We start from the raw sequence: 27,345 nt of genomic DNA, 5'->3' as shown, positions 1-27,345 counted from the left end.
AATGCAGGAAAAGGCTTGCAAAAGAGAAGAAAAACCAGCTCCGGTATGCCTGTTTCAGATTCAGCTCCTCATGCATCTGACAGTGGGGATGCTGCAGCCAACTTTGTTGGACAGGATTATGCCTTTTTCTCTTGCATTTCAGATTCTAGGCTGGTTGCTCCAGATGCTCGGGATAGTACAGCCACTTGTAATGATGATACATATGCCTTTTTGACTTGCAGTTATGATCCTTCCACGGATGCATCAGCTTTCAGTGTCAATGAAACACTGAATACTTGGTATTTTGACAGCGGTGCCTCCAAGCATATCACTTCTAGGCAGTGTCTCTGCACTTCCTTGCATCCACCTCCCGTTGGTAAGAAAGTCACTTGTGCCAACAACTCGTCATATTCAGTACGTGGTACAGGAGAGGTTGAGCTTACCGCCATTGATGGCTCAGTTTTCAGACTTTCAGATGTCTTGTATGTGCCTGGTATCACCAAGAATCTCCTTTCAGTGTCCACTCTGAACAGGGCTGGATTTCAGGTCATCTTTGAGGATGACAAATGTGCTGTCCGAGACAGAGAAAATGATTATGCCTTGAGATTATCTGGTACTCTGCTGCGTGGGCTTTTTCAGCTTGATCTTTTTGAGAAAAAAGCAGCCTATGCTCTTGCAGTTTCTACTCCTACTGCTGCCATGCAGAATGCAAAGTTATGGCATGCCAGATATGGCCACATGCATTACAACAGCTTGATGACACTTCAGAAGCACTCTATGGTTGATGCATTGCCACCTCTTGAGATACCTCCTCCACATGCCTGTGAAGGGTGCATTTTAGGCAAGATGCACAGATTCCCCTTCAAAAAGGATGGTTCAGTTAAAACTGTTCGAAAATTACAGCTTATACACAGTGATGTCTGTGGTTCCATGAGGACTTCATCATTGGGTGGTCATCTCTACTTTGTTACTTTTATTGATGATTACTCCAATTTCACTTGGGTCTTTGGGCTGAAGCGCAAATCAGAAGTGTTCATGGTGTTTAAACACTTTTCAGCCATGGTTGAAAATGAATCTGGACTCAAGATACAGACATTGCGCATAGATAGAGGTGGGGAATACTTGTCTGCAGATTTTGATGCTTTTCTGAAAGGCAAGGGTATTGTGCATCAGCTCACAGTGAGGCTGACCCCTCAGCAAAATGGCAAAGCTGAGAGGAAAAATAGAACTATTATGGAGATGGACAGATGTATGCTGAAAAGCAAACACATGCCTCACAAATTTTGGCTTGAAGGTCTAATGTGTGCCAACTACATCTTAAATCGGTCTCCCACTAAGGCTTTGAAAACAAAAACTCCCTATGAAGTCTGGAATGGGAGAAAGCCTTCAGTGGATCATTTTCGTGTCTTTGGATGCTTGCATATGCTCATGTGCCAGTTGAATTTCGGCATAAGTTGTCAGATAAGGCAATTAAGTGCATATTTGTTGGGTACAGTGCAGAAAGCAAGGGGTACTGTCTCTACAATCTTGCTACACGCAAGATCATTGTCAGTAGAGATGTGATATTTGCAGAAAATTCAGCTCACACTCAGGCTGAATTTCATATGCCTTCTTCTTCAGAGGATGTTTTTGAGGACCCATTGCCTTGGGTTCCCCTGCTGATATTTTTGATGCAAATCAGAATTTACAGCCACCTCCCGATGCTCCAGTTTAGCCACAGGATGTCTTGCCACCTCCACAGGCAGTGGAACAGGTGGTTCAGCAAGAAATTGCAGACATACATGCAGCAAAAACAGTCCCAAACTGGCTGTTACAGACTCTCAGGGAGAGTAAGATTGATGCTCCATTACCTGGCAGGACTCGCAGTGCAGTAAGGCACATGGAAGGTGCTAATTCAGTGGAATCAGCATATGTAGGTACTCTTCTCGATGAGGAGGAGCCTGCAACATTCGAAGAAGCAAAGGACAATGTGCATTGGATGAATGCCATACACGATGAATTGCAGTCCATTCAGAAAAATCAGACTTGGGATGTCGTAGACTTGCTACCAAGTAAACATGCCATTGGGTTTTCAAGGTGAAACAGAAGCCAGATGGCTCCATTGACAGATACAAGGCAAGGCTGGTTGCCAAAGGCTATGCTCAGAAAAATGGCATAGATTATGAGGAGACTTTTGCTCCTACATCCCGGATGACCACCATTTGATCTGTTATTGCAATGGCTGTACATTTTGAGTGGAATGTTCATCAATTGGATATTAAAACAGCCTTCCTAAATGGAGACTTGTTGAAAGAGGTTTATGTCAAACAACCTCCAGGCTTTGAAATTTCAGGAAATGCACTTCAGGTATGCAAGCTGAATAAAGCTTTGTATGGGCTGAAACAGGCCCCTCGTGCATGGTATGCCAAGATTCATGCCTTTTTGACCAGCAAGGGGCTACACAATAGTCCTACTGAGAGCACTCTCTACATCAAGAAGGATGGGGGGGAAATTTTAGTCATCATTCTTTATGTCGATGACTTACTGCTCACAGGGTCCAATGAAGATAATATTGCAGATTTCAAAGCTGATTTGCAGACCAACTTTGACATGTCAGATTTGGGGATCCAGTTCTCTCAAGAGAGACATGGCACTATTATGTCTTAGTCCAAGTATGTGCATAAACTCTTGGACAGATTTAACATGCATGATTGTAAGCCCATAGCCACTCCCATGGAGCCGGGGCTGAAACTCACAATGCATGATGCAGGAGAATCAGTTGATGCCACATTTTATAGTCAGGTTGTTGGATGCCTCATTTATCTCTGCAACACTAGACCTGATATTCAGTTTGCAGTATCTCAGGTGAGCAGGTATATGCACATCCCAAAAACTATGCATTGGCAGGCAGTTAAGCGCATCTTCCGTTATTTGCAGGGCACGAAGTCTTTTGGCTTATTATTTCCCAGGGGGAGTGACTTGCAGATGCATGCCTACAGTGATTCAGATTGGGTTGGTGATTATGACACTAGGCAGTCCACTAGTGGCAATTGTTTCTTTTTGGGTAAAGCTTGCATTTCCTGGCTGAGCAAGAAACAATCTACAGTGGCTACCTCATCATGTGAAGCTGAGTACAGGTCAGCTTTCACAGCAACAGTTGAATGTGTCTGGCTGCGTCGTCTATTTGCTGATCTTCATCTGTCATTGGAGGGTCCTTCTCCAATTCTCACTGATAGTCAGAGTGCCATTGCAGTGGCAAAGAATCCAGTGTTTCATGCTCGCACGAAGCACATTGAGGTTCACTATCACTACGTCAGAGAGAAGTTGCATGCAGGAGAGATCAGTATGATCTTTGTGTCCACACATGACAATGTTGCAGATATTTTCACCAAAGCACTTCCACGTGAAAAGTTTGAGGCATTTCGCAGTGCCTTGAACTTATATCCGTTTGGTGATTAATCATCCTTGTACATGACATTGGCACTGCATGGGGGTGTTAGAATTATAGATATAATTCAGCAGTGACCAATGTAATTTAATAAGCTAGTTAGGGGCACTTTTCCCTCTTTAAGAGGTTTTTTCCCCTAACCGCAGTTAGTCCACTAACTATGGTTAGTGACTACTAAGGTTTTGTCACTAGGACAAAACCTTATCTCACTCCTTCAGTTGTATCTCTCTTACTCTCATCTATTTGCATCTAAGCTTTCAGCTCTCGCTCTCTCCTGCTTCTTGCTCTCATTTGCTTTCTCTGTCTCCCATTCTCACAGACAGGGCAGTAAGGAGCTGATATCTTTGGACGGAGAGTTTACACACGCTCGAGGTGGAGCACGCGATCTCAATATTCTAGAGATATCCGGCAGATAGTAGAAGTACCTTGTGTTAAGATCAAAGGACCACGCTCTGATGGGACTTTGGATCTATTCTTTTGTATTGTTTCCATAGCTTTGGACGGAAATATATTCTTTTGTTGGTTTCTATATCTGGCTGGATCATTGTCTATTTACTAGTCTGCACATCTATTTGAAGCACCTAAGTTAAGAAGTTTGTGATTCCACTGACCACACACACTATGTGAGCTCCTAGGCTATTCTATCATCTTCCACAGTGCCTACCCTCTGTTGGTTGATTTCTAACAATGCAGTGGGTCAAAAGCATACAGCAATTTGTAGAAAGCACATACTATATGCCTATCTTGATGTATGACCTCCCTTCCAAGCGTGGCAACCAAGTTGTGACCCAACAACACGACCAACTGGAGTTGACATGCCTTAGGTATGGTCAAAGGTGCACATGGCATCGGCCATAAAACCCCCATGCATCTAGACATTATGGTGTCGTGCTGTGCAATTTGCTAGTAGGAAACAAAGCTGAACGTGGATAATTCCCCATGATATTCATTGGGTTAGGAAAATCTGAAAGAAGATGTAATAGAAACACTTGGCTGCAATCTGCTGCAGAGATAGAGAGGGTCAGGCTGCTGGCTACTCACATGTGATTTGTTTTATTTAAAAAAAGGGACTAGGGCAATATGGGTAGATAGCGCAAGTAGGACAGGCAGGTAGGATACATAGGGCGAAGATGCCTAGAGAACATTCGGTCACTTCAGAGCTGAGGCAGAGTCAGCCCTTAACTTTAGCCTAGGAAAGACAAACAGAATCGGTGATGCAGGGGTGATGGTGGCAAATAGCAATTCATACAGCCAGCGAAGGACTGTAACAATGGAAGGGGTTGTGCTGTTTGCAGTCCTATTGCTATCCTCTCTTGACAGAAAGGAGGGGGGTCATATGCCCTCCCTTTTTTTGCTGCATGGGCAAGTCACAAAAGAATGGGAAGGGGTTGAGAGCCCCTCCCATTAGCAGGCTTTGACTGTCAGGCAAAAAGGGTTAATTTTCCTACACGAGAGCTCCCAAATGAAGAGAGGACACCTGCAATAGTTTGAGCAAATGGACTGCCATGTGGGTTGTAGTAGAGGCTGTCAAGTCGGCTGCAAGCGGACTTGCCATGTGCACCTTGTATCTGTTTGCCACATGGCAGCATAATGGGTGCTAGCCACATGGGCTGGTGTTCCAGGATTGACAGTGAAACACCTGTAGCGAGGTTAGCCTTAACTAACCTGGAGGTACACTAAATATAGTGACTCACATGGGCTGGTGTTCCAGGATTGACTGTGAAACACCTGTAGCGAGGTTAGCCTTAACTAACTGTAGGTACAGCGCTGATCTCTATCCTGGCGAGACGTTCAAAAGTTAGAACACTAAATATAGTGACTCGCATGGTGTTGCCTGGTGCGTCACCACCCAACCGTAGATCCTCTCAAGGATCACCCCTTGGCTAGAGATCAAGCAATCTCGGATCAATGTACTCCTAAGGTAAGCCTACGTATACCATATCATGCCCGTCTGCGCACATGTCTTCGGGAGACATATTTCAGCTAGTAAGCAACACTTGTCAAATAACTTTTCCACAAATACGTGAGCAAGATGTTCTCTCTTGTAGGAATGAACCATGACAATTTGGTGACTTGATCCACGATCAAGGAAATTACATCATGCCCCAAGAGGTTCGTAGTAATTCTAACCCAAAGTCCATGGAAATACTTCGCCATTTCTTTTCAGGCAGATGCAACATTCCACCATGCCGGAAGTGCTCAACTTTGTCGACAATTTCAAACATATAGATCGACATCAACTTTAAGCTTAGGCCAAACCAAGGTTCTTTGACCAGATGCAAAGTTTTATGTACCATTGGGTGTCTAGCACTGGGATTATCATGACATTCATACAAGATATGATTTGATCTCAAAACATCAGAGTTTTTACAAGTCTTTTGGGTTTGTTTGCAATCCAAGCATACCTTTTCTTTGTGCTGCTTGGAAGTTTCACAAAACTCCAAAAAAGCCAAGATTTATTGCAGCTGCTTGTGAGACTACTTTGACGAATGTCTCTAAATGGCTAAGCTACTGCTTCAAGGCCATGTTGCCTAGTGTCCATGAACTTTGGAGGGACTTATTAAAAGAGGCAGATGTCCCCTTGAACTCAAGCTGGATTTTAAATGACTCTGTAGGAGTGATTCCTGTTGTAAAATTTTTTAATTCCTCTCGAAGCATTCAGGAAAAAGAGTCTCCTATTCTCCTTCAAACCTATGATTTTACGACGCTTTACACAAAGATTGAGCTGGAAGACCTGAAGTTTAGAATTAAAAAGCTAGTGGCTGAAACATGACATAGGTTCTAAAAAGAAAAGATACACAAAGGTAGTAAGTGTAGAAGATGTTTGCTCTTGGATAGATTTTCTTTTAGATAATCTTTACATCACAATAGGTGATTCTTTGTTTCAACAAGTTATAGGAATCCCCATGGGCACTAATTGTGCCGTCTTTTTAGCAAACTTTTATCTTTTCACTTATGAATTTGAGTTTATGCAACGTCTTATTTCTATCAATACTTGCCCTATCATTTTACATAAGCTTAGTCAAGTTAGGCGTTTTATAGATGATTTATTTGTACCCAGATGTTCCTAACTTTCAAGACTTTATGTACAAAGACGCTAGAGCTTTTGGAGAAGGAATCTATCCTTCTGACTCTTGTGAACTGAACTGCACTTCAAGAGGGGATTCTTGTGTTTTCTTAGATCTTAGACTTTCTCAATCTACCATAGGATTAGAGGTTGATATATACGATAAACGTGAACAACCTGAATATAGTGGTTTACACATTATAAAAATGCCTCACATTGACTCAAACATTTCTGATTTGGCAAAATATGGAGTCATTTCTTCCCAATTCCATAGATTTTCCCGCCTTTGTACAACTAAGGAGTCTTTTATCACTCAATGTAGTAATTTGATCACTTTACTATTACACAAGAGGTATAATCCAAGGAAAATAATGAAAAAAGTTCGCACATTCTTAGATATGAAGTCTTTTATCTATGGTGTTTCGGCCTTAGGTTTGTTTAGAATGATTGAACATAAGCTGAACACAAAAAGCGGGGAGCTGAATAGCCCGTTTTTCTTTTAGTTTCAAAAGAGAGTTTGTTTGAGTATACTTGTGCTTTCTAAGTTAGAAATGTATTTTTGCCTCTTTGCAGAAACGAGACATAAGTGTAAAGTGCCATTTAACTTTTTATGTTTTAAATAAGAGAGAGAGAGAGAGAGAGAGAGAGAGAGAGAGTTTTTTGGAAGTTTTTGTTTCTTGACTTGCTTGTTTATTTTTGCTCAAGTCACCTGCTTCGTTTCTTCTTTATTTCTTGTTTTCATTCTCTTTTGTTTATTTGACGTATTTTAGTAAGCACTGGGTTTGCCCAAGAGACTCCGCGGGTCTTTAGAAACCCAGTATAGCTGCTTATGCTTGGGCACTGATGACGACATAATTGTTGCTTTGCTTGCTAAGTATGTCTTCCTTTTGCTTTTCGTAAAAGTTTTTGTTTACCTCTTTTTTCTTCTCTTTCATTTTCTCTTTTATTTTCTTTGTAGATTTTTGATCTTTAGAACAACAAAAATTCTAAATTTGTATGATTGGACTTATTCTAGTCTTACAAAGGTATATATATATATACATTCATACAAGATATGATGTCTTGTATCTCTTATGATGGGTACATAAACTTGGATTCCAAATGGAATACTCTCTTATGTTGCTGCCAACAGGAGCATTCCAAGGTGGTTCTTCATCGCGTATACATATGAAGTGATCATCGTCGAGATGATGGCCCGATTATCTTCGAGATAATGGCCCATAAGAGTCATAAAAAGATTGAGGGATCTCGATGAAGCATGGTTAATTCACGCTACCGATTTTACTGAAAAGGCATCAACCACCTTTTGTAAGATTTTTTTAAAATAACAAATCTCGAATTCTAATTTTCCATAAGCCCAGACCACCCGGACATATTGTACAAATCTTTCAAACAGTTCTCCATGTAGACCACAAAAGTGGAAGCATCTAGATAAGTCTTCACTTTTTCAACACATGAATATTAACATGTAGCTCCTTTTCATTATACTTAGTCTCAATTGGATTTTTACACTCTCAAAAGATACCCCTGGAACAATGTTGCACCAACAACATAGTCACTAGCATCCATTTCAACCACAAATGATTTGCAGCATGGAAGCTGATGTAGCCTCAGCTTTTAATTGCCTCCGTTTGCACAATGGGCTTTGTACTTATTGTACTTTCCTTTGTGCACTCCTTAAGACAAATCTGATAGGGGTAATACTAACTTAGCTTAATTTCAGATAAAAGTCTAAAAGAAGTTGTTAAATTCAAGAAAGGATTCAACCTTGGTAATTGTTCTCAAAATAGGCCACTTGCGTACCATTTACAGAAATGATGTGTTCTAGGTAGGTGAGTTCTGTTTCAAGAATTCACACTCGCTCTCTTTTGCAAAGAGCTGCTCTTTTCGAAGTATGGACAACATTCTCCACATATGGCATCCATGTCCTAGGAGAGACTCGCTATTGATGAAGATCAATAAGCTTTCCTAGATATGGACGAAAGAGATCGTTCATCATTTCGTGAAAAGTTGTTGGTGCATCAGTGAGCCCAAATGGAAGCACGAAGAACTCATAATGGTTGATTGCGTATGACATGTGGTCTTATAGGCATCGTTCTTAAATATCCTTATTTGGTGATCGCTTGTTCTCAAATTGATCTCCGTAAAATACTTAGTAGATCAATGAGATCGTCCAATAGAGGTAACATATATTTGTTTCTTGATTATCAATTTATTTAGACGCATAAATGAATAGACGTATCTTCTTCTTAACTAGAGGCACCGTACACTCCGAGTCTCATTTGACCCAGTTGGAGATAATCTTGAAATTGCCACACAATTTCATTCTCCTTAGTTGAACTAGTCTTGCCTGAAGAGGAGAAATGCTTACATGCATATCAAATCATGGGGTCCAAACTCATTAACATTGAAATGGATGTGCTTACAACTAGTATCAAAAGCAAAGACACAAGACTAGTAAGGTGAAGAAGATTACAAGACTCTACTGAATGGACAGCTGCGTTGCCCTTTGTTTAAAGGGCATGCTTTCGGCAAGTGACTAGGCTTGTTGCATTCGAAGCAAAGTCATTTCGCTCAAGCATTAACGTGTATTGGGAATCAGTACGAGGCTTCTTCGTCAAAGGCCTCGAAGTTTAATTTGCTGAAATATCCTTTTCAGGCTTGGTGTTGCAGGCTTGGCGATTCTTACGGTTATTCTTTTTATTAGGCTTTCCATCATGACCGGCCATCAAAGGTCTTGCCTCTTTGTGCACCAAAGTATTATCACAGCCCTTCCATATGATCAAGTGTCTCCAATTTGTTTCTCCTAATCTCTTTGTTGTTAAGCTTTGGAAGCCTAGTAACAAACAAATGCGAGTGGAGAGTCTGCTGCCTAAACTTTGGGAATTTAGCCATAATCTTGTTGTGGTAAGCCTTTGGAAGGCTACTAACAACTAAAAGGTGGGGCGGACAGTCTGTTGGCTAAACTCTGGAAATTTAGCTGTAATCTCCCTGGACTCCTAAATAGTGGAATCTTGTGGCTTGCCACCCTTATTCAGGGTTTGGAGCTTTCTAAAATTGTCCTAAAATTGTCGAATACATACGGCCCCAAAAAATGAAAGAATTCATTCCATGTTGTAGGCATGGAGGGATTTTCTTTGAGGTCTCGCCACCACGAAAAGGCATTCCCTCATAGATACATCCACAAGGTGGCCCAAATATGATCAAGGTAATGCACCTTTTACCTACTGAGCCAAGAGTGCACATAATTTGGTGCATGCTCTTGCTACTTCCCTGAGTATACCTCAAGAGAAAATGCTGGCAGGACATTCATGCAAACCAGCCCTGGTCTCCAAACTGCTGTGATCAACACAGCCCACACCCCTGTCCATTAGCCTTGCAGGTTGCCAAATCTGTTGTGCAAGCCTGCATGCAGGCTTCCTTGACCTACATATTTGCCATAATAGTTACCAGGGAATTGGAACATTTCGGGAAAGGGGGGGGGGGGTCGGAACAAGAACGTTTCGGGAAGGGGGAATGGGAATGGGAACGCCACGTCATCAAATCACATGGAAAGATCCCAAAACATGCTAAGAATAACCAGATGTAGCAGCTTTAAGCTCCCATTTGATCTTTGGACTTTTAATAAAGACACAAAATCCTTAGAAAACTGATATATACATCAATGCAAATTGCAATGTGCATAAACTTTAAAGTTTAAAGCTTTAAGTCATAGAATTGCAGATCATAGAAGCTCGAGCATATAATATGCAAAATACAAGAAAAGGAGGTGATGCCTCAGGCTTGAACAGAAGGCATCAATACCAAATAGTAAATACAAAAAAGGACTCGAGACTCTTGAGTCAAGTACATGGTATATAGGAAAATAGAGATTCAGGTTTGAACATAGGACTCTTCCTCATCCTGCTGAGCCTCATCATCATCCTCAACCTGGGGGTCATCATCCTCATGCTCATCCTTAGGCTCAGCCTCAGGAGCACCCTTTGCATCACAGTCGGAGTCCTCATGTGGTCGAAATCCAAGATACGGTTTAGGAGTCCAAGCTGCCCTGAACTTGTTAAGAAAACACAAGTTTGCATTAACAAATACAAGATCATTTGCCTTCTGAACCGGAAGCATGTTCCTTTTTTTTGTTGCAATGTTCCCAAAATTACTCCACAACTGCTCAACGGGTGAAGAGCTAGCCCCCTGGCTGAGTATACAAATGGCAATACCTTGCAACAATGGAGTATCTGCCCCATAGTCCTCCCACCAACGAACAGAGCAAATCTTGAACCTGTCATCCAATCCAAATAACCCTTTTCCTTGCCTATAAAATGACAGCTCCTCCCGCACCTTCCTCCTATCATCTGCACTTGGGACAAGTCATCTCAATATCTACTCCCATCCTTGCACCACCTCCTTATCTGTTTCTTGCCCCTTCCCTTGAAATTCTGGATCCAAAACAAAGGCTGTAGCATCTAAAGGTGAATGATATTCCGTCCACCGAGAGGTTGCAAGTGTCCTAATCTCGCATATAAGTCATCAACGCCCTGAATAGTCTCAATCATCCTATCCAACCCTTCATACACCTTCCCAATGCAAAGGACTATCCCCATCAATAAGCCTCAACATCAAAATAATAGGCTTTGAAACCCGAAGCAGGAGGCAAACATCATCCCAAAATATGTCATCCAAGACAATGGTCTTGCATCTCTGAGCCTCTGCAGTGCTACGCTCACGCCATGCATCCCACTCACTCAAACAACAAGCTGTCTCAATTGAGTTTTCAGCTTAAAAAGACGCCTCAACATGATGAAATAATATGTAAAGGAATACTTCAGGAGATTCTTGTTTTGGGATATCTTGCGAAAAACAGCCAAGATGTAAAAGTGGGGAGTGATGAAAGAGACAACATGATTACCCATATCAAAGACCTCTCGGCTAACTTTCCCGCCTTTGAATTATTAATAGCTTTAATGAAAAAGCGAGCCCCTCTAGAGTATGCAATGTTGGGTGCAGGAAGCAATGGAACAGGAGTGGAGTGCAGGAAGCAAACAACAAGTTGGAGCAAAACGTAGTACTGCTCAAATGGATAAGAGGAAAATACAAAGGGTGGCCTATATGGCCCCCAAGTCAACCATATGGTTGACCAGAGAAGTCAACTCATAGAGTTGACCCGACCTACAAAGCTTACTAGGGCTAAGTGCAACAACCCCCCCTCCATGGTATGGCTGAAGTATCCTAGAAATATCTCAGGAATACCTGGAAACTACATCATGGTTGCACATAGCAACTTACGATATGTACAGAGTGATCCCTAATGTAACAAAAGGAGCCAGGTGTAAAAAGCTACAGCCAAATAGTTGCCATGCATTTGTTTATGCGCACCTCTAGTGCGGGTTGGCAAAGGCTCAGCTTGTTTGCTGTCCCTGAGTGTGTCCAAAAGCCATCTCGGGACTGATTTTTGCTGTTTAATGACAGCACTCTCCTATGTGCTGGTTAATGACAGCACTCTCCTATGCAACTGCTTGCTCAATAGCATGATCATCTAAAGGCATATCAGGCTGAGCAGGAACTATTGGAGGAGGATGTGCACTGGTAGAAGTGTATGGCACAACACTCTGCACTGGCTGCTTTGGATTTGTGGGCATCTGAAAGAGAGGCAACAATGTATCAAAGACATCTGAGGAATCAACAGTAGGATGTTTTTTGCATTCCAGCCAAGGTAAAGGCTCATTTTCAGCGAATACAACATCCCTACTGACAATGACCTTGCCTGTGCTAGGCTGATACAACCTGCATCCCTTGCTCTCTGCGCTATAAACAATGAATATGCATTTTACAGCTTTGTCTTCAAGCTTGTGCCTCAGCTGAGATGGCACATGAGCATAAGCCAATGACCCGAAAACCCACATATGAGAAATTTCAGGTTTGCGACTGTGCCATGCCTCATAAGGTGTGATAGTCTACAATGCCTTTGTGGGTGCCCGATTGAGCACATTGTTGGAGCACATGACAGCATCCAACCAAAACTTAGTTGCAAAGACTTTCCTTTGAGCATGCACCTACCCATTTCCATCTCTAACCAAATTTTCCTCTCTGCCAGGCCGTTCTGCTGTAGAGTATAAGGCAATGTACATTGATGAATAATACCTCGAGCTGCCAAAAAATCAGAGAATTCACGGGACATGTACTGTCCCTTTGTGTGCGTAGAGTAAGGAGCTTGTTCCCTGATTCATTTTCAGCCATGGCAAGCCAATCATTGAAGCATGGGAACACATCAAATTTGGCCTTCATGTCATATATCCAAGCAAATCTGGTGTAGTCATCCACAAAGATAGAAAAGTAAAGGTAGCCCCCAAGAGATGCTGTCTGCATCGGCCCGCACACATCACTATGCACAAGGTGAAGCTTTCTGGATGCACCAACTGTCCCATCCCTCGGAAATGAGAAACGGTGCATTTTGCCCAATAAGCATCCCTCACAAACATGTGTAACCAGTGCATGCATGGGTGGGAGAGCAACCGCCATGTTTTGTGAATGCATTGTAACCAAGCTTCTGTGGTTGAGGTGACCCAACCTCGCATGCCCCAACCTTGCATGCCATAAGTGAGAATCTGAAATTACAGATTCAGCCACCAAATTTGCCTCTATAGCAGGCTGTTTGTCATAAACATCAAGATGATATAGCCGAGAAGAAAGTGACCCAGTAAGTACTATGATGTCATCGTACCGATTGCCATACACGGCACATCAATAACCATCAAAGAGAACCCAAAAGCCATTCAAGGATATGGCTGCAATGTTATACTGCAAACAAAACGTCCATGAGCGTGATCGTATCACCTGAAATTGAAGTGACCTCGACCTGGCCAACCCCTTGTTGGAATGGTCACCTCCCCATTTGTAAGCCCCCATATGAGGAGAGCGTGGGGGAGGGAGACCTAGGGCAGAATATGTCCAGAGAAGAGAGAGAGGGGGGGCTGCCACATGGGCAGCACATAGGCTGTCATGTGGGCAGCCAGCTAAGGGAACACACCTGTAGTCAAGGTGGCTGCAACAGATGGCGCCAACAACAGGAGCAGATGGCGAGGCATTCAGCATCAGGATCTGGCCTGGAAGAGGTGAATCTGGAACAGCAGACATGGCGGGGTGTCCCAGGTAAAAGGCACGATGACATCAGCAATAGTACAGACGTGTACGGGAAGGACAAGGCGCCGGCAAAGGGCTGCAGCAAGGCGTAGTATAGTGGGGGTCTATGGGCAGGTCTATGGCTTGCAAGCAGGGCTGGCAGGTGGCAGGACAGCAGCAAAGGAGCTGGACCCTGCATGGAACAAAGGGCCAGCAAAGGGCCCTTATATAGGGCTGGTTGGGCTCCAACGCGTTCCAATGGCATGCTTGCCAGGTGGAAGATCTACTAATTCCCAAGTGTCATTTTTGGCAATAGATTGTAACTCAGCTTTCATTGCATCCATCCACTCTTTGCTGTCAAAAGCATCTTTATGGCACAAAGGCTCTTCATTGCAAGCTGTAGCAAGGAGTGCAAACTCAAGAAAGTGACCATGCTGTCTATTCCCTGATCTTGTCCGGGCAGCAAAAGGCTGATCTTGTTTGCTGTCCCTCAATGTATCAAGAAGCCATCTGGGAACTTGCCTTTGCTGTCTATTAACAGCTCTTTCTTCAATGACTGCATCATGAGTAATGGGATCATTTTGTGCCGGAAGAGAAGCCTGCAAATCAGCATGAGGTTGAGGCTGATTATTGCTTTGTGGAGGGCCTGCAGGAGGCGCATGTTGCTGCTCAAAATCCTCTTCTGATGATGGTAGAGGTAACCAAGACTCAAAGGCATCAAACATGTCAATATCTGGCTTTGCTTTGCAGTCCACAAGAGGAGAAGCTGAATGTTCAGCAAAGATCACATCTCTACTGACAATAATCTTCCCAGTATTTGGTTGATATAACCGATACCCTCTGCTCTCCTGGCTGTAACCAATGAATATGCATTTGATTGCCTTGTCATCAAGATTATGTCTCAGCTGAGATGGTACATGAACATACGCAAGAGACCCAAAAACTTTCATGTGTGAAAGTGAAGGCTTCCTGCCTTTCCATGCTTCATAAGGTGTCATAGTCTATAATGCCCGTGTAGGTGATCTATTCAGCACATAGTTGGCACACATTACTGCATCAAGCCAAAATTTATTGGGCAAAGACTTGGCCTTGAGCATGCATCTGGCCATCTCCATTGTGGACCTGTTTTTCCTTTCAGAAACAGGATTCTGTTGAGGAGTGTAAGGAGTAGTGCATGAGTGAATAATGCCCCGTGAGGAAAGAAATGCATCAAACTCCTTTGACATATACTCACCCCCCCTATCTGTGTTGAGGGTGACAAGCTTGCAGCCTGATTCATTCTCAACCATATTCAGCCATCTCTGAAAGCATAAGAAAACTTCAGATTTGGCCTTTAAAGGATATACCCAGCAATACCTTGTGAAATCATCAATGAGAGTCATGAAATACTTGTATCCTCCAATGGCATTTGTCCTCATTGGGCCACAGACATCACTGTGTACTAGCTGCAAATTCCTTTGTGAGAGTTTTGGACAATTCTTTTGAAAAGGAAATCGATGCATCTTACCCAAAAGACAACCCTCACACACATGTTTAGAAACTGTGTGAGTCTGAGGTACATCATTAGCCATCTGGTGTGAATGCAGCTTTGCAAGAGCTCTTTAATTGAGATGGCCCATTCTCTCATGCCACAGATGAGTTTCAGCAAGCTGTGAATCTGAAATAGCCAATGCTTCAGTATAAAGTGCAGCTGCATGATGATCAAGGTGATAAAGTCCTTTTCGCAAAGTGCCAGTGAGAACTATGGCATTGTCATTACGAAGATCATATACTAGGCATCTGTAGCCATCAAAAATTACTCTGAAACCTGAAGTAGCAATTGCTGAAATTGAAATCAAGTTGACTTCAATTCCAGGCACAAAAAGAACATTTGTCAGAGTGACAGGATGGCTGGAAATGGATGTGAGCTGCACATCTCCAACTCCTTTTACAGCATATGAAGCATTGTTGGCACATGTAACAGTCCCCCCTCGAGGTGCATGAGCTAAAGAATGAAACAACTGTCTGCAAGATGTGACATGCTTGGAAGCACCACTATCAAAGTACCAGGACTGAGCATCATTAGAAGTAAAAAGTGCATCAACTTTGGAGGGATCAAATGAGCAATGGACAGCCCATGCCCAATCATCCTGAAGAGCATGTGCATGTGAAGCATCTGCTGGCTCATGGGATTCAATGGCATGTGAGGCATTAGCTGTCGATCCTGCTTTCTTTTTCTCCGAAGCAATGCGCTTCCTGCATTCTGAAATGTCATGTCCAGGCTTGCGACAATAGTTGCATCTTTTCTTCTTTCCCTTATCTGCTGTATTTTTAGATGCATGAGAGGAATTGCAGCCTCTATGCATAGAGGAATTGCAGCTGCTGTGTGCAGATTTTGGCTTGCCCATAGGCTTGGGAGCCTTGCCTCTTCCTGTTTGCTGTGAAGCAAATGCATGATCAGGAATAATTGCTTGTTTGTTAGCTCTACTTTGCTCTTCCTGCAAAAGCAAAGTAACAAGCTGATCAAAAGAATAGTGGTCTGGATTACCCATGGCCACTAATCGAAGGGTTGTAGCAAACCCTTGATATGTATCTGGTAGTCCATTCAATGTAGTACTGACAAGCTGTGAATTTGGCACCACTTCATCAATGTTGGCAAGCTGTTCCATGAGGTCCTTGACCTTTGTCAAATATGCATCCATTGACTCACCTTCATTCATATTCACTTCCTGTAATTGCCTTCTCAAATATGCAACACGAGCTTCATTGCGAATCTGATATAGAGAAGCCAATTTATCCCAAGCATCCTTTGCTGTCCTGCAAGAACGGATGTGTGGAATAACAATTCTCTTGCATGATAAAGCAATGCATCAATGTGCATTTGCATCTCTTGCATCCCATCTAGACTGTTCTTGAGTTGGAAGAGCAACAGCAGGAGTGCTAGAGGAAGAGGCATCAGGAGAAGTACCACCTGCAGAAGGTGCAGCAGTAGAAACAATAACTGAAGGATTGGCTGGCCTCAGATCAGCCCCAGAAACAATATTCCACAAATGCTTTGCAACAAGAATATGTTTCATGAGATAAGACCACATCGGATAGTTGGTGCCATCCAACTTATCATCTTCACGAAGGACTCCAAATAAATCTTGATTGTTCCCAGCCATAGCAAATGTGATAACTTGTAAAAGACCTGAAAACCCAAAAGCCTCAAGGCTATCACTGCAATAAGCTGGCTGTCCCAAAAATGACAGCAAATATCTGCAAATTTCTGACCCAAATCAAAGGGCAAATGCAGATCTGACCCAAATGTGATTGTGACAGGCAATGTTCACTGCAAAAACAGCAGATTTGGCAAAAGCCCCAAATTTATTGAGGGCAAATAGGCCAAAAAGAGGGCAAATGTAGAAAAGCCCCAAATTTTGCTGAAATTTTGCAAATGTGACCCAATGGATGATAATTTGACCCAATGTCCTGCAAATCTGACTCAATATCCTGCAAGAATGACTCAATGTTCTGCAATCTCTGTAGATCTCACACGTAAGAAGGTAGCACCCAATGTACGGTTGTACGACAGCCAATGTACGGCTGTACAACACCCAATGTACGATTGTACGGCAGACAATGTACGGCTGTACATCATCCAATGTACGACCTGTACGGATATACGGTGTAGGAAGTACAAGACACGCAGCACCACTGAAGGTATGATTGCAGGTACGGTGTATGGATGCACGTGACTATATTCAACGTACGGTACAAGTACAAGTGACGACGCAAGGTACATGGAAGAACCGTACGGTTGTACGGCGTAGGTACAAGTGATGACGCCGCGTACGGAGTAGAGCCAGAGCCGTATGGTTGTACGACGCAAGTACACTAAAGGTACGGTTGTACGGAACACGTGCGACGGGCACTGAAGGTACAATTGTACAGAACAGGTGCGACGGGCAGAAAGGAATCTGTACGAAAGTCCGTACAATCGTACGGATTGTACGGATGGAGCGCAAACTCTTGAAATCTGTGTGTGATGCAGATCCGGAGGCAGGAGAACAGGTCCAGGAGCGCTCTGATACCACTGAAGTAGCGTTTGAGAGAGAGAGAGAGAGAGAGTGTATGCAGTACAGGACGAGTCGAAGATGATAGTCACGTAAACTTAGATAGATGGATAAGGTTACTAAACACAAGTACAAAGTACTTGTATCTAGGCCTAGGACTAAGTGTCCTAGGTGTCACATAGGACTAAGTGTCCTATGTGGCATAGAAGGCACTAACACAATAAGTGCCTACACTTATGCCTACAAGGCACATACCATGGCCTATAGGGCATCACTAGAACCACCAAAGGATGGCCTACACAATTGAGCTGTAAATGTCTTAGATGGAGGCTGCGTGCCTTAAATCTAACAAGGCAACAAGCCCAAATTGCATAATATACCCAAATTGAGGTGAATAAAGCAAATGTCACTGCAATGGACAGCAAATCTGGCAAAAACCCCAAAATCTGAGAGGGAAAATATGCCAAAAAGAGGGCAAATTGGAAAAAGCCCCAAATTGTGCTGCAAGTTGCAAATGTGATTCAAGGTGTTGCAGTTCCAAGACAATGTTAATGTTCGTGCATGTCAATGTCTACCAAATGCCCCAAATTGGTTGTACCAAGCCAATGTCATTGTAAATTTCAACAAAATTGAGAAAACCCCCAATTTTTGAAAGGGCAAAACTGTCAAATTTGGGGCAAATGACCAAAAGTCCCAAATTTTGCTGAAATAAAGCAAATGTGACAAAATAACTACAAATCTAAAAATATTACGCAATCTGTCAGTAATAGATTCAAAATGTGGAAATGAAGTCAAAATAGGGCAAATACTGCAAAAGCCCCAAAATGTGATCAAAAGGAGCAAATGTCACTGTAAAATTAGCAAATGTGACACAAAAGCCCCAATCTAGTGCAAAATCACCTCAATGTCACTACAATGTGTGCAAACGTGACATAAAAGAGGGTGAAAAGCTTCAAATCCAACTATACCAGGCAGATTTGAGTCAACAAGAGGGAGAGAATTCCAGCCAAATGGTGCTAGAGTAGACTGGAGCACCTAAAGGATGGCCCGAATGACTGAAAAGAGTCCAGATCTGAGCAAAAAACCTCCAATAACTATTCATAAATGCTTGAAATCCACTTCTGACAAGTCGTATGGATTCCTGGCAGCAGCTCACACCTGTCCGTATAGGTCCGTACGGATGTCCATACAACTATACGGACAAAAAATTTTGGCCGAAATGGTACGGAGCAGGGTCGCTTATATGCGGGCAGCTCAAAATTTTCAAAAAATGCTGAAATCGGATCTCAAAAAGTCAAAAAACAGTTGCTAGACTGTTTTTTTGCTCAAAAAACAGGTTTCTGGCGATGAAATGAGGCACCGGACTGAGCTGGAGCAAAATGGCAGGTAGGAGCAATGGGAGAGCAAGAGAGAAGGCAGGTAGGAGCAAGAGAACCTGCTCTAATACCACTGTTGGGTGCAGGAAGCAATGGAACGGGAGTGGAGTGCGGGAAGCAAACAACAAGATGGAGCAAAACGTAGTACTGCTCAAATGGATAAAAAGAAAATACAAAGGGTGGCCTATATGCCCCCCAAGTCAATCATATGGTTGGCCAAAGAAGTCAACTCATAGAGTTCATACCAGGGCTAAGTGCTAACATGCAATGATGCCGTGAATAGAGCGGCTCCTAGTGTCACTCCATCCATCTCCGATCAATGTGACATTGCATCTCAGCCATATGTCTTTGATGGGAGCCAAAGCATGCTTTATGGCCGTCTTCTCTGTTGTCAAGATCGTGGTGCGCAGTGCCTCGCATGAGGGGGGAGTGTAAGATGGACCAAATGCTGCAATCTCCTTCACTATATCAATGAAGTAAGGATTGCGGGCCTTCACTGTGGGCACGTCTGCTCCATAAAAGAATCGGCCCACTGCTACTTGTGCCCTCCTCCTAGGATGCCATGAGGCCACAAGGCTAGCCTGCACGGCTCTCGAAGCCCCTGAGCTCATAGCCTCTGAAGGTGTGGATGAAGCTCTACTCTCGAAGGAGGCATAAATGGAAGAAACAGAAGTTGTTGCACCTAGGGCTGGTGGTGGCACTGGTGGTCGACCTTGAGGATCAAGAATGGCAAGTTGCTTGTTTGCCTCCATGTCCAATTTCTCTGCAAGTGCCGCAAAACGTGCATGCTCATGATTGGGAACAACAGGGCAACAATTAATGCCATGATTTGGAATTTTGCATAGATGAGCTCGCACTTGGTCTGTGGAAGGGGGTGGAGAAGGGAGTGGAAGGGGAGGGGGCTGAGTGGAGAAGGGAGTAGAAGGAGAGGAGGCTGAGTGGAAAGGATAGGGGGCTGATTGGCTGAGTGGAAGGGGGTGGAAGGGGAGGGGGATGAGTGGAGAAGGTTCAAGGGAGTAGAAGGAGAGGGGCATTCGAGCAACGTTAGAGAAGCTCATGGAACATAATAGACTCCTCCTGACCCACCTCTTGGCCCAGCTTGAAGAATCTTTGATTCGCAATCCAAGTGGGAGCAGTATCTTCCATTAGTTCAGGCCATATTTAGTGATATACCTATTCTCACGCTTCCTAATCGCTTTTACGCCAAAAACTTATTAATTAATCTATCACTCCCCCTCCCCCCCCTCATTGTCGAATTAACCTTATCTAACAGAGCGAATTAATTCTCCCGCTTTACCTCCTCCACTCCCTCGCTTTATCCACCTCTCTACCTCCTACACTCCTCTCGCTTTCACCCGCTCTTTCCTTCCTCCGCTCCCTCCTTCCTCCCTCCTCCCCTCCTCCGCTCCCTCTCTACCCGCCTCCTTCCTCCTTCCCTCATCCGCTCCCTCCTTCCTCCTTCCCACTCCTCTCCCCCCTTCCTCCCCTTCCCTTGCTCCTTGTATTGGAGAGGCCTTCACAGCCCCTTGCCTACACTCTACCGCCCCACTCCTTTCTCCCCCTACCTCCCCTTCTTTTCTTGTATTGGAAAGGCCTTCATAGCTCCTTGCCTGCACTCTACTGCCCCCCCTCCTCCTTTTATACCCAGGGCAGGAACCTTCTCAAAGTCAGAGGCTTCTCGAAGAAGCCACGAATACCTTAATCAACCATCACGGCCCCCCAAAACACACACACATTAATTAATACGAGTTTTTCTCGCTGGAGGGTCCTATTCTTCAAGTATTGGGCATACTGCTTACGAAGCCGCTTTTGGCAGGAGGTTGTATTCACTCCTCACTAGGATGATATCCCCATCTCTCGAAGCCAATAAAACTACATAATCCATGGCCGAGATCATGGAGTCAGCTAAAGAACGCCTTGTCAAAGCACAAGTAACGTACACGCTCCAAGCCAATAGGTCTCGACGAGATGTCAATTATAAAGAGGGTGACGGGGTTTATCTAAGGATTATCAAGCAAAGGCTAAAATAGATGGGCAAGCTATGCCCTATGTTATCCTTCAGAAGTTTCGGACCATTCCCCATCGTTAAGCAGATCAACAACGCCTCTATGAAGTCGCATAATGTCTTTCACCTGGTGTGGTTGAAGTCCTATATTGGCCCATCACTGAGCGATGTTACCGATGAGCAGCAGCCCGAGGTGATCAATGATGCAAAATTCATTGAGCCGGAGCATATTCTCCTCCACAAATGGAAACATGGGTCAGGATGCCGGATCCACGAATTCTACACGAAATTTCGAGATCAAGGAACCCTTGAAGCAGTGTGGCTAGACAAAAGTTTCTTCTAGGAGTTCCCACAGATATTTGCGGACTACTTGGAGGCCATGCAATTGCCGCTACATGCACCCGTGCACTGTGGTGCAAGGTGACAATTGGCTTCATTAACAAAGTGTAGATAGTTCCTATGATAGGATATTTTGTCATATGCCATGACCGTCCATTGTGAGCCCTTGCCCAGGGACAGTCAAGCACGAGCTACGTAGGTCAGTCTCTCATCCTTAGGTCAAGTCAGAAGTCAAGTCCTTGTTCACTGAACACAAGGTTAGTGTTGCCATCTTAGGGTTTTATCTAGGTCTAGGTCTCAGCCTAGGACCTAGGTTAGGAGCCCAGAAGGCCCCAAAGGGCTGGACCAAGGAGCTCCCATCAAGGGAGAATGGGCTGGGGAAGGGCTGCCTTTATAGGCTTCCCTATGCCCTTCCCGTAGCAAAGGGGGTGGGGATGTGAGCCCAACCCGCCAGCCAACCAGCCAATTGGATGGTCGGCTCATTTATGGCTACTTGGCTCAGCCCCACAGCGCCCTATTTAAAGGGGTGCTTGCAGCCCTCATTTCTCATCCAGCTCCCTAGCATTTCAGCCTCAAGTCTCTAGTCTGGTGCAGCCCTCAGCCCTTCCAAACATCCCCTGCAAGACATGAGGTTCAGCAGTTCCTAAGGGTGATCCAAGAAGGTGTCCATGCAGCACCATAGTGGGCTCGAAGTAGAGGCTTGGGGTTCCTGTTTCAGCAGCTTTCTTTTACAGTTTTCAGCTCTTTTCACAGTTCTTTCACAACTCTCTTTAGCTTAATCTCCTTCAGCTTTCATATAGATCTCTCAAGCTCCATTCTCAGATTTCCTTCTTCCCTTCATCTCTCTCACTTATGCAGCTCCTCTACATGCCCGGGGACAGCACAAGCCTCTTCAATAGCTTGCACATTGGTCCACATCTTTTGTGTGGGCAGCGTTGGTCTCTGCTGAGATAGGGTTGCTTCTCAGGCATTCGTGGGTAAGCTCTCAGCGTCGAAGGGTCATCCTCAGAGTTGCCTCCCATGCTCTCTGAAGGAGTGTTATTTGTACCTTTTGCAGTTCTCCAAGTATAAAGCAAATTCCTCCCTATTTGGGGAATGGGACCCTAAGTGGGTACAGGGACCCAATCTGGTGTCGTCTACATTATCTCTCTAACCCTAATCTCTTGCAAACGCATACACCTCACACAAAGGGAGGTCTTGCTGCGCATTATACGATCATTAACCCTTGCATGTTACAAAGGTTGTAAAAAATGACACATTTTGTTCCTTGCAAAAGAAGTTCTCAAGATTTGGACGTCACATGGTTATTCTTTCCAGGAAATGAAGATCTCTAGCTCCAAGCAAGACTAATTCCTTTCCTAAACCTTAGACTTATGGATGGTTTAATGAATGGACACTTGTGGAAGGGTGTGCCCTTTGGATGGGACACTTTGCAAGAGGCACAACCGTTCGTAAGTTGCCCAACGAACTCTTCCGGAAAGGCACGTGCTTTATGAAGAGTACACATGGTAATGTATCCTTGTCAAGAAACTGGCCACAAACTGCCACGTGGCATAATCCAAAGCAATGGGTGCGGGGGTCCCCAAACCCTGCCCCATAGTTGTGCACAGCCTCCAAAGTCACCAAAAAGTCCCTGGAGGGGATTACTTTGGAGGGTTTAACACTTCTTTATATCCAAGATATCCTGCTCCACACAATTGTATGTGGGACTAGCTCCCCCATTTTGCCACATGTCTGTCAGCGCCTCAACAAGACCTTGAGCCTATCATTTTTCTTTTATCTATAGGCATTCCAAGGTGTCACATGAGGGGGGTTTGGACCAAGCATATACCCCCATATTTCCAACACCCACCATGGCCTTAACACCCCTTGGGGTGCACACATATTCAAATATGATTCATTCAAAGCCACCGCCTTTTGAAAGATTTGCACACTTTCTCATTGCTGTTGATGTCAAGCGCAGCCTCCACGCATTGTGGCCTGTTTGGGATTTTCTATGCAGCTGTAAATTTTGCTGGGTTCTTCTTTTTCTTTGCACGCGAGGAGAAATGAGGTTTTGTTCGGATAACTTAGAGTCTACATAGGATGTACGTGGTAGACCATGAGCTTATTACAACTATATAATCTAACAACGTAGTACTTTGACGAACAGCCCAGCCAAGATGGGGACTTTACAAAAAGGTGCTGACAGTGAGCTGAACAACCAAACAAACTTCAACATCTGCATCTCCTTTTGAAGGTCAAGACATAAAAAAGCATTTTTCACTTGTTTTTAATCTTCTCCTCCTTCTTTGGCCACTCCATCACCTATTCTACTACGAACTATTCCTCCTACTGTGGATTTCTTGTCTGATTTGGCAGCTTGTAATGGTATCTGTCGAAGCAGCATCCAGATTTCCCTTGGTATGTATTGTTGATCCAGTTGCTTTCAAGACTGAAGAAATTCTCCCGAAATTGTGTGTAGAAGTACAAATTGTGATACGGGTGTCATTATGGGTGCCCATACCAATAGTGGCACTCTCGATGAAATTATAGAGAGTAGTTTGCAATAGGACCCGAATTAGTTTTGAGCTATAACTTTTATCATTCTAAAGATAAAACATTTAAGAACTTATACAACGAGTTTGAGATCAAAATATCATATATTCACCATGAAGTTAATATACGAGTTTGATCTATTAACTTGGTGGGAGGATGGGCCAATCGTAGTGATCAAATGTTTCAAGAAAATGGACAAGACAAGCTTGGTCCAAGGTGACAATAGATGTTCATGCATGACACATAGCTATTCAATATACCACAGGAGAAAATTCAGCCACAAATACTCCAAAGTACAAAGAAGATTAGCTACAAATACTCCAAAGTACAAAGAAGATCTATAGCTATTCCATATCTCCTATGAGCAAATGCCCAGCAAATGTAGCTACAGATACTCCAAGGTGCAGCGAATAGCATAGTTTCACATGAAAATCTCACGCTGACACTCAGCTGTTCGACAAGGAGTAAGAGTGCAAGGTAGCAGCCAGAGGCTTGAATGATGGCAGTGGCTCTAGGGGGGTAATTGGCAGGAAACATCAGCCATAAAACCATGAAAATAAAAAGCATCTGCCATATGGTAAATTTTAGACTAGTGACTGTCTTGTAAATTACGTCTTTTAATATATATCTTTGCCTAAGTTAACTGTGCATCTGTTGTGAACAAAAGCATCATGGGTCCTTAATGTGCTGGTTTTAACATTCTTTTGAGATTTAGAAGACGTTGGTTCTCATAGAGGTGCTTCTTATATTCTGCCTTACTTAAAAACATATGGAATCTATCTCCCATGATGCAAACAGTCAAATGCTTCTAATACAAGAACGTTTTTATTTCGTAGCTTTTTACTGCTGCTAGAGTATGTGACTTTGGTTGTATATGGATGGCTTTTACAGCATTTCATCATCAGACCTTGTTTCCAAATGGATGGGGGAGAGTGAGAAACTCGTGGCCAATCTTTTTCAAATGGCTAGAGAAAATGCTCCCTCCATTATTTTCATTGATGAAATTGATTCCCTCTGTGGACAACGAGGTGAAGGTAATGAGAGTGAAGCATCTCGACGAATCAAGACCGAGCTTCTCGTGCAGATGCAGGTTTCTGAGCTTTAAAATTTTATTGGAGCCATGAATTTATTGTTTCCATGTTGTGCTTCATGTGTAAATTCATTGTACCCACATCTTGTTTGCAATTTGAGTTTTACCGTACGACTTTGCTGGCTTCATTGTCATTTGTTATGTTCGCAGGGTGTAGGCAACAATGACCAGAAGGTCTTAGTTTTGGCTGCTACAAATACACCTTATGCACTCGATCAGGTGTGAATAATAAAAATGGAAGGAAACTGTGGAATGTGCATTTCAAGGTCTTTATATGAGATAATTAGCCAAATTAGGAAGTTGCTGGTGTGCTGACACTTTTGTGCTAGAGTTGACCTTATAAGACCTAAGTTTCAATGCTGTGCTTTGTAGGCAATAAGGCGTAGGTTTGACAAGCGAATATACATCCCTTTGCCAGACTTGAAAGCAAGACAGCACATGTTCAAGGTTCGTATTTGTTTGATGGTATGCTCTGTTTTTATAAACTGGCACCTATGGTTTGAAGGCCTGAAATCTTGAACTGCATGTTTGACTTTTGTTGTAGTGCGACTGAATAGCGTTTTTCTTTGCAGGTCCATCTGGGTGACACTCCCAATGACCTTTCTGAAGCTGACTTCGAGGAATTAGCCAGAAGGACTGATGGGTTTTCAGGTTCTGATATTTCCGTCTGCGTAAGTTGGCCATGATATCAACTTGTTGCAGGTGCCCCTTTCCATCCCCGGTTTGTCAAGCTCTTAAACATGCATATTGTCGAGCAGGTAAAGGATGTTTTGTTCGAGCCTGTGCGTAAAACTCAAGATGCAATGCATTTCAAACAAGTTGTCACAAAGGAAGGGGAAGAAATGTGGATGCCGTGTGGTCCACGCCAACGAGGAGCTGTACAGACAACCATGCAAGAACTTGCAGCCAAGGGGCTTGCAGCAAAGGTACAAAGCCCATCGAACAGGATTGTGAGGCTTGCTGTGCATTGTCCTTTCTCCAGTATCACTTGTCGTTGAATAAAACTAATTCTCAAGCATCAGTCACCAACCAGGCTCTCTATTTTTGGGCTAGGACCCTGGGTAGTCTAGAGCTGTCACAAAATTTGAGGTGTTCTATCTTTCCTTGCATTTCAAAGTAAAATATCCTTTGTAAGCAATCCAGTATGTACCATTGACTGACTTGTAGGCTTGTATTTCCTTGAATCCCAGTTTTCTTCTCTAGTATAATGGTATAATATCAACATCTACTAAAGGGCCTCCTTTTAAAAGATCATCTGTTCTCTGCATCCTTCAAACTCATGGACTTCTTTCATATATTTTGTTACATCCTGAGTTTTTTTTTATAGAGTGTGATTGACATCAAGAACTGATGTATTCTGGGACAGATATTACCGCCTCCAATATCGAAGTCAGATTTTGACAAGGTACTCTCAAGGCAAAAGCCCACAGTTAGCAAAGAGAACCTAGAGGTGCATGAGAAGTTTACTAAGGAGTTTGGAGAGGATGGGTGAATTTCAACGGACCTGTAGCTTCATCTCAGAAAAGTGGCCTTTGTGTGCTTAAACTGTGTACAATATTCTATGGCTAGCCAACTTCAATCCTCGTGTGTGAGGAGATTTTTATGATACAAGATTTATGGTATGACAATTGAACCTGTGCATTACTTCAGAGTTTACAGCCATCTTTTATCTATTGGAGATGGTTGCATCAATAAGTTGTATTGCCTTGCAATGGGCTTTTCTTTCTGAGACAGGTGGGAAGTTATCTGTAATTGTATCTTTTTGACGTATCAAATTATTACCATGGTATGCGTTCCCTCACCTTCAGGATGTAAATAAATTATGTTCAACTCATTTATCTTATCCAATTCCAGGAGGTGCCCTTGACCAGTGTCTCAGAATTTAAGCTGCTGATCAAACTTGTTAACCTTCCAGGAGGCATTCAATTTGTTTTTATGAATATCAGGTTACTTTAGAGCGTCTTGTGGAGGGTGACACTAAGGGGGTGAAAGAACCTAGAAGCATGTCAAGTTTGGTTAGAACAATCAAGTGGGCATACTAGGTACTACATGGAAATATGAAGTGCAAATTTTGTAAAAGTAAATAGGAAATTGCATCATTCTCCTTACAATTGCGGTCGTGCAACACTCGGATGCAACATGTGTATTTTTCAGCTTGTTCTATACAAGGTCGAGTTCTCTCTCTCTCTCTCTCTCTCTCTCTCTCTCTCTCTCTCTCTCTCACTCACACATGCGCACGCTCTCATTCACAGCTTTGCGTACTTTGCAACTAGCCATCAAGTGGAGATTGGACAACATGCCCTTCTAGAGTTTCCAGCATACTCAACCATGCAAGATAGATTCCGTCATATGTTAGATGGAACTAATACTATCGTTT

General features: G+C 43.4%; 1 protein-coding gene across 1 annotated transcript in view; it reads left to right on the top strand.

Moving 5' to 3' along the window:
- Positions 1-26,822, top strand: part of LOC147899856 (protein SUPPRESSOR OF K(+) TRANSPORT GROWTH DEFECT 1-like) — a 37,003-nt gene extending 10,181 nt beyond the window's left edge. Inside the window, exons 3-8 of the mRNA XM_087376975.1 lie at positions 24,770-24,968; positions 25,119-25,187; positions 25,341-25,415; positions 25,541-25,639; positions 25,727-25,894; positions 26,335-26,822. Of these exons, the coding sequence (XP_087233101.1) occupies positions 24,770-24,968; positions 25,119-25,187; positions 25,341-25,415; positions 25,541-25,639; positions 25,727-25,894; positions 26,335-26,460 (736 nt within the window). The 3' untranslated portion in view covers positions 26,461-26,822. The remainder of the gene's footprint in view (positions 1-24,769; positions 24,969-25,118; positions 25,188-25,340; positions 25,416-25,540; positions 25,640-25,726; positions 25,895-26,334) is intronic.
- The last annotated feature ends 523 nt before the right edge of the window (positions 26,823-27,345 follow it).

Source organism: Dipteris shenzhenensis, chromosome 7 (genome assembly GCF_047967505.1).
Source record: "Dipteris shenzhenensis isolate YYH24624 ecotype China chromosome 7, Dip_SZ_1.0, whole genome shotgun sequence".
Classification (NCBI taxonomy): domain Eukaryota; kingdom Viridiplantae; phylum Streptophyta; class Polypodiopsida; order Gleicheniales; family Dipteridaceae; genus Dipteris; species Dipteris shenzhenensis.
This window is presented reverse-complemented; position numbering and strand designations above follow the sequence as displayed.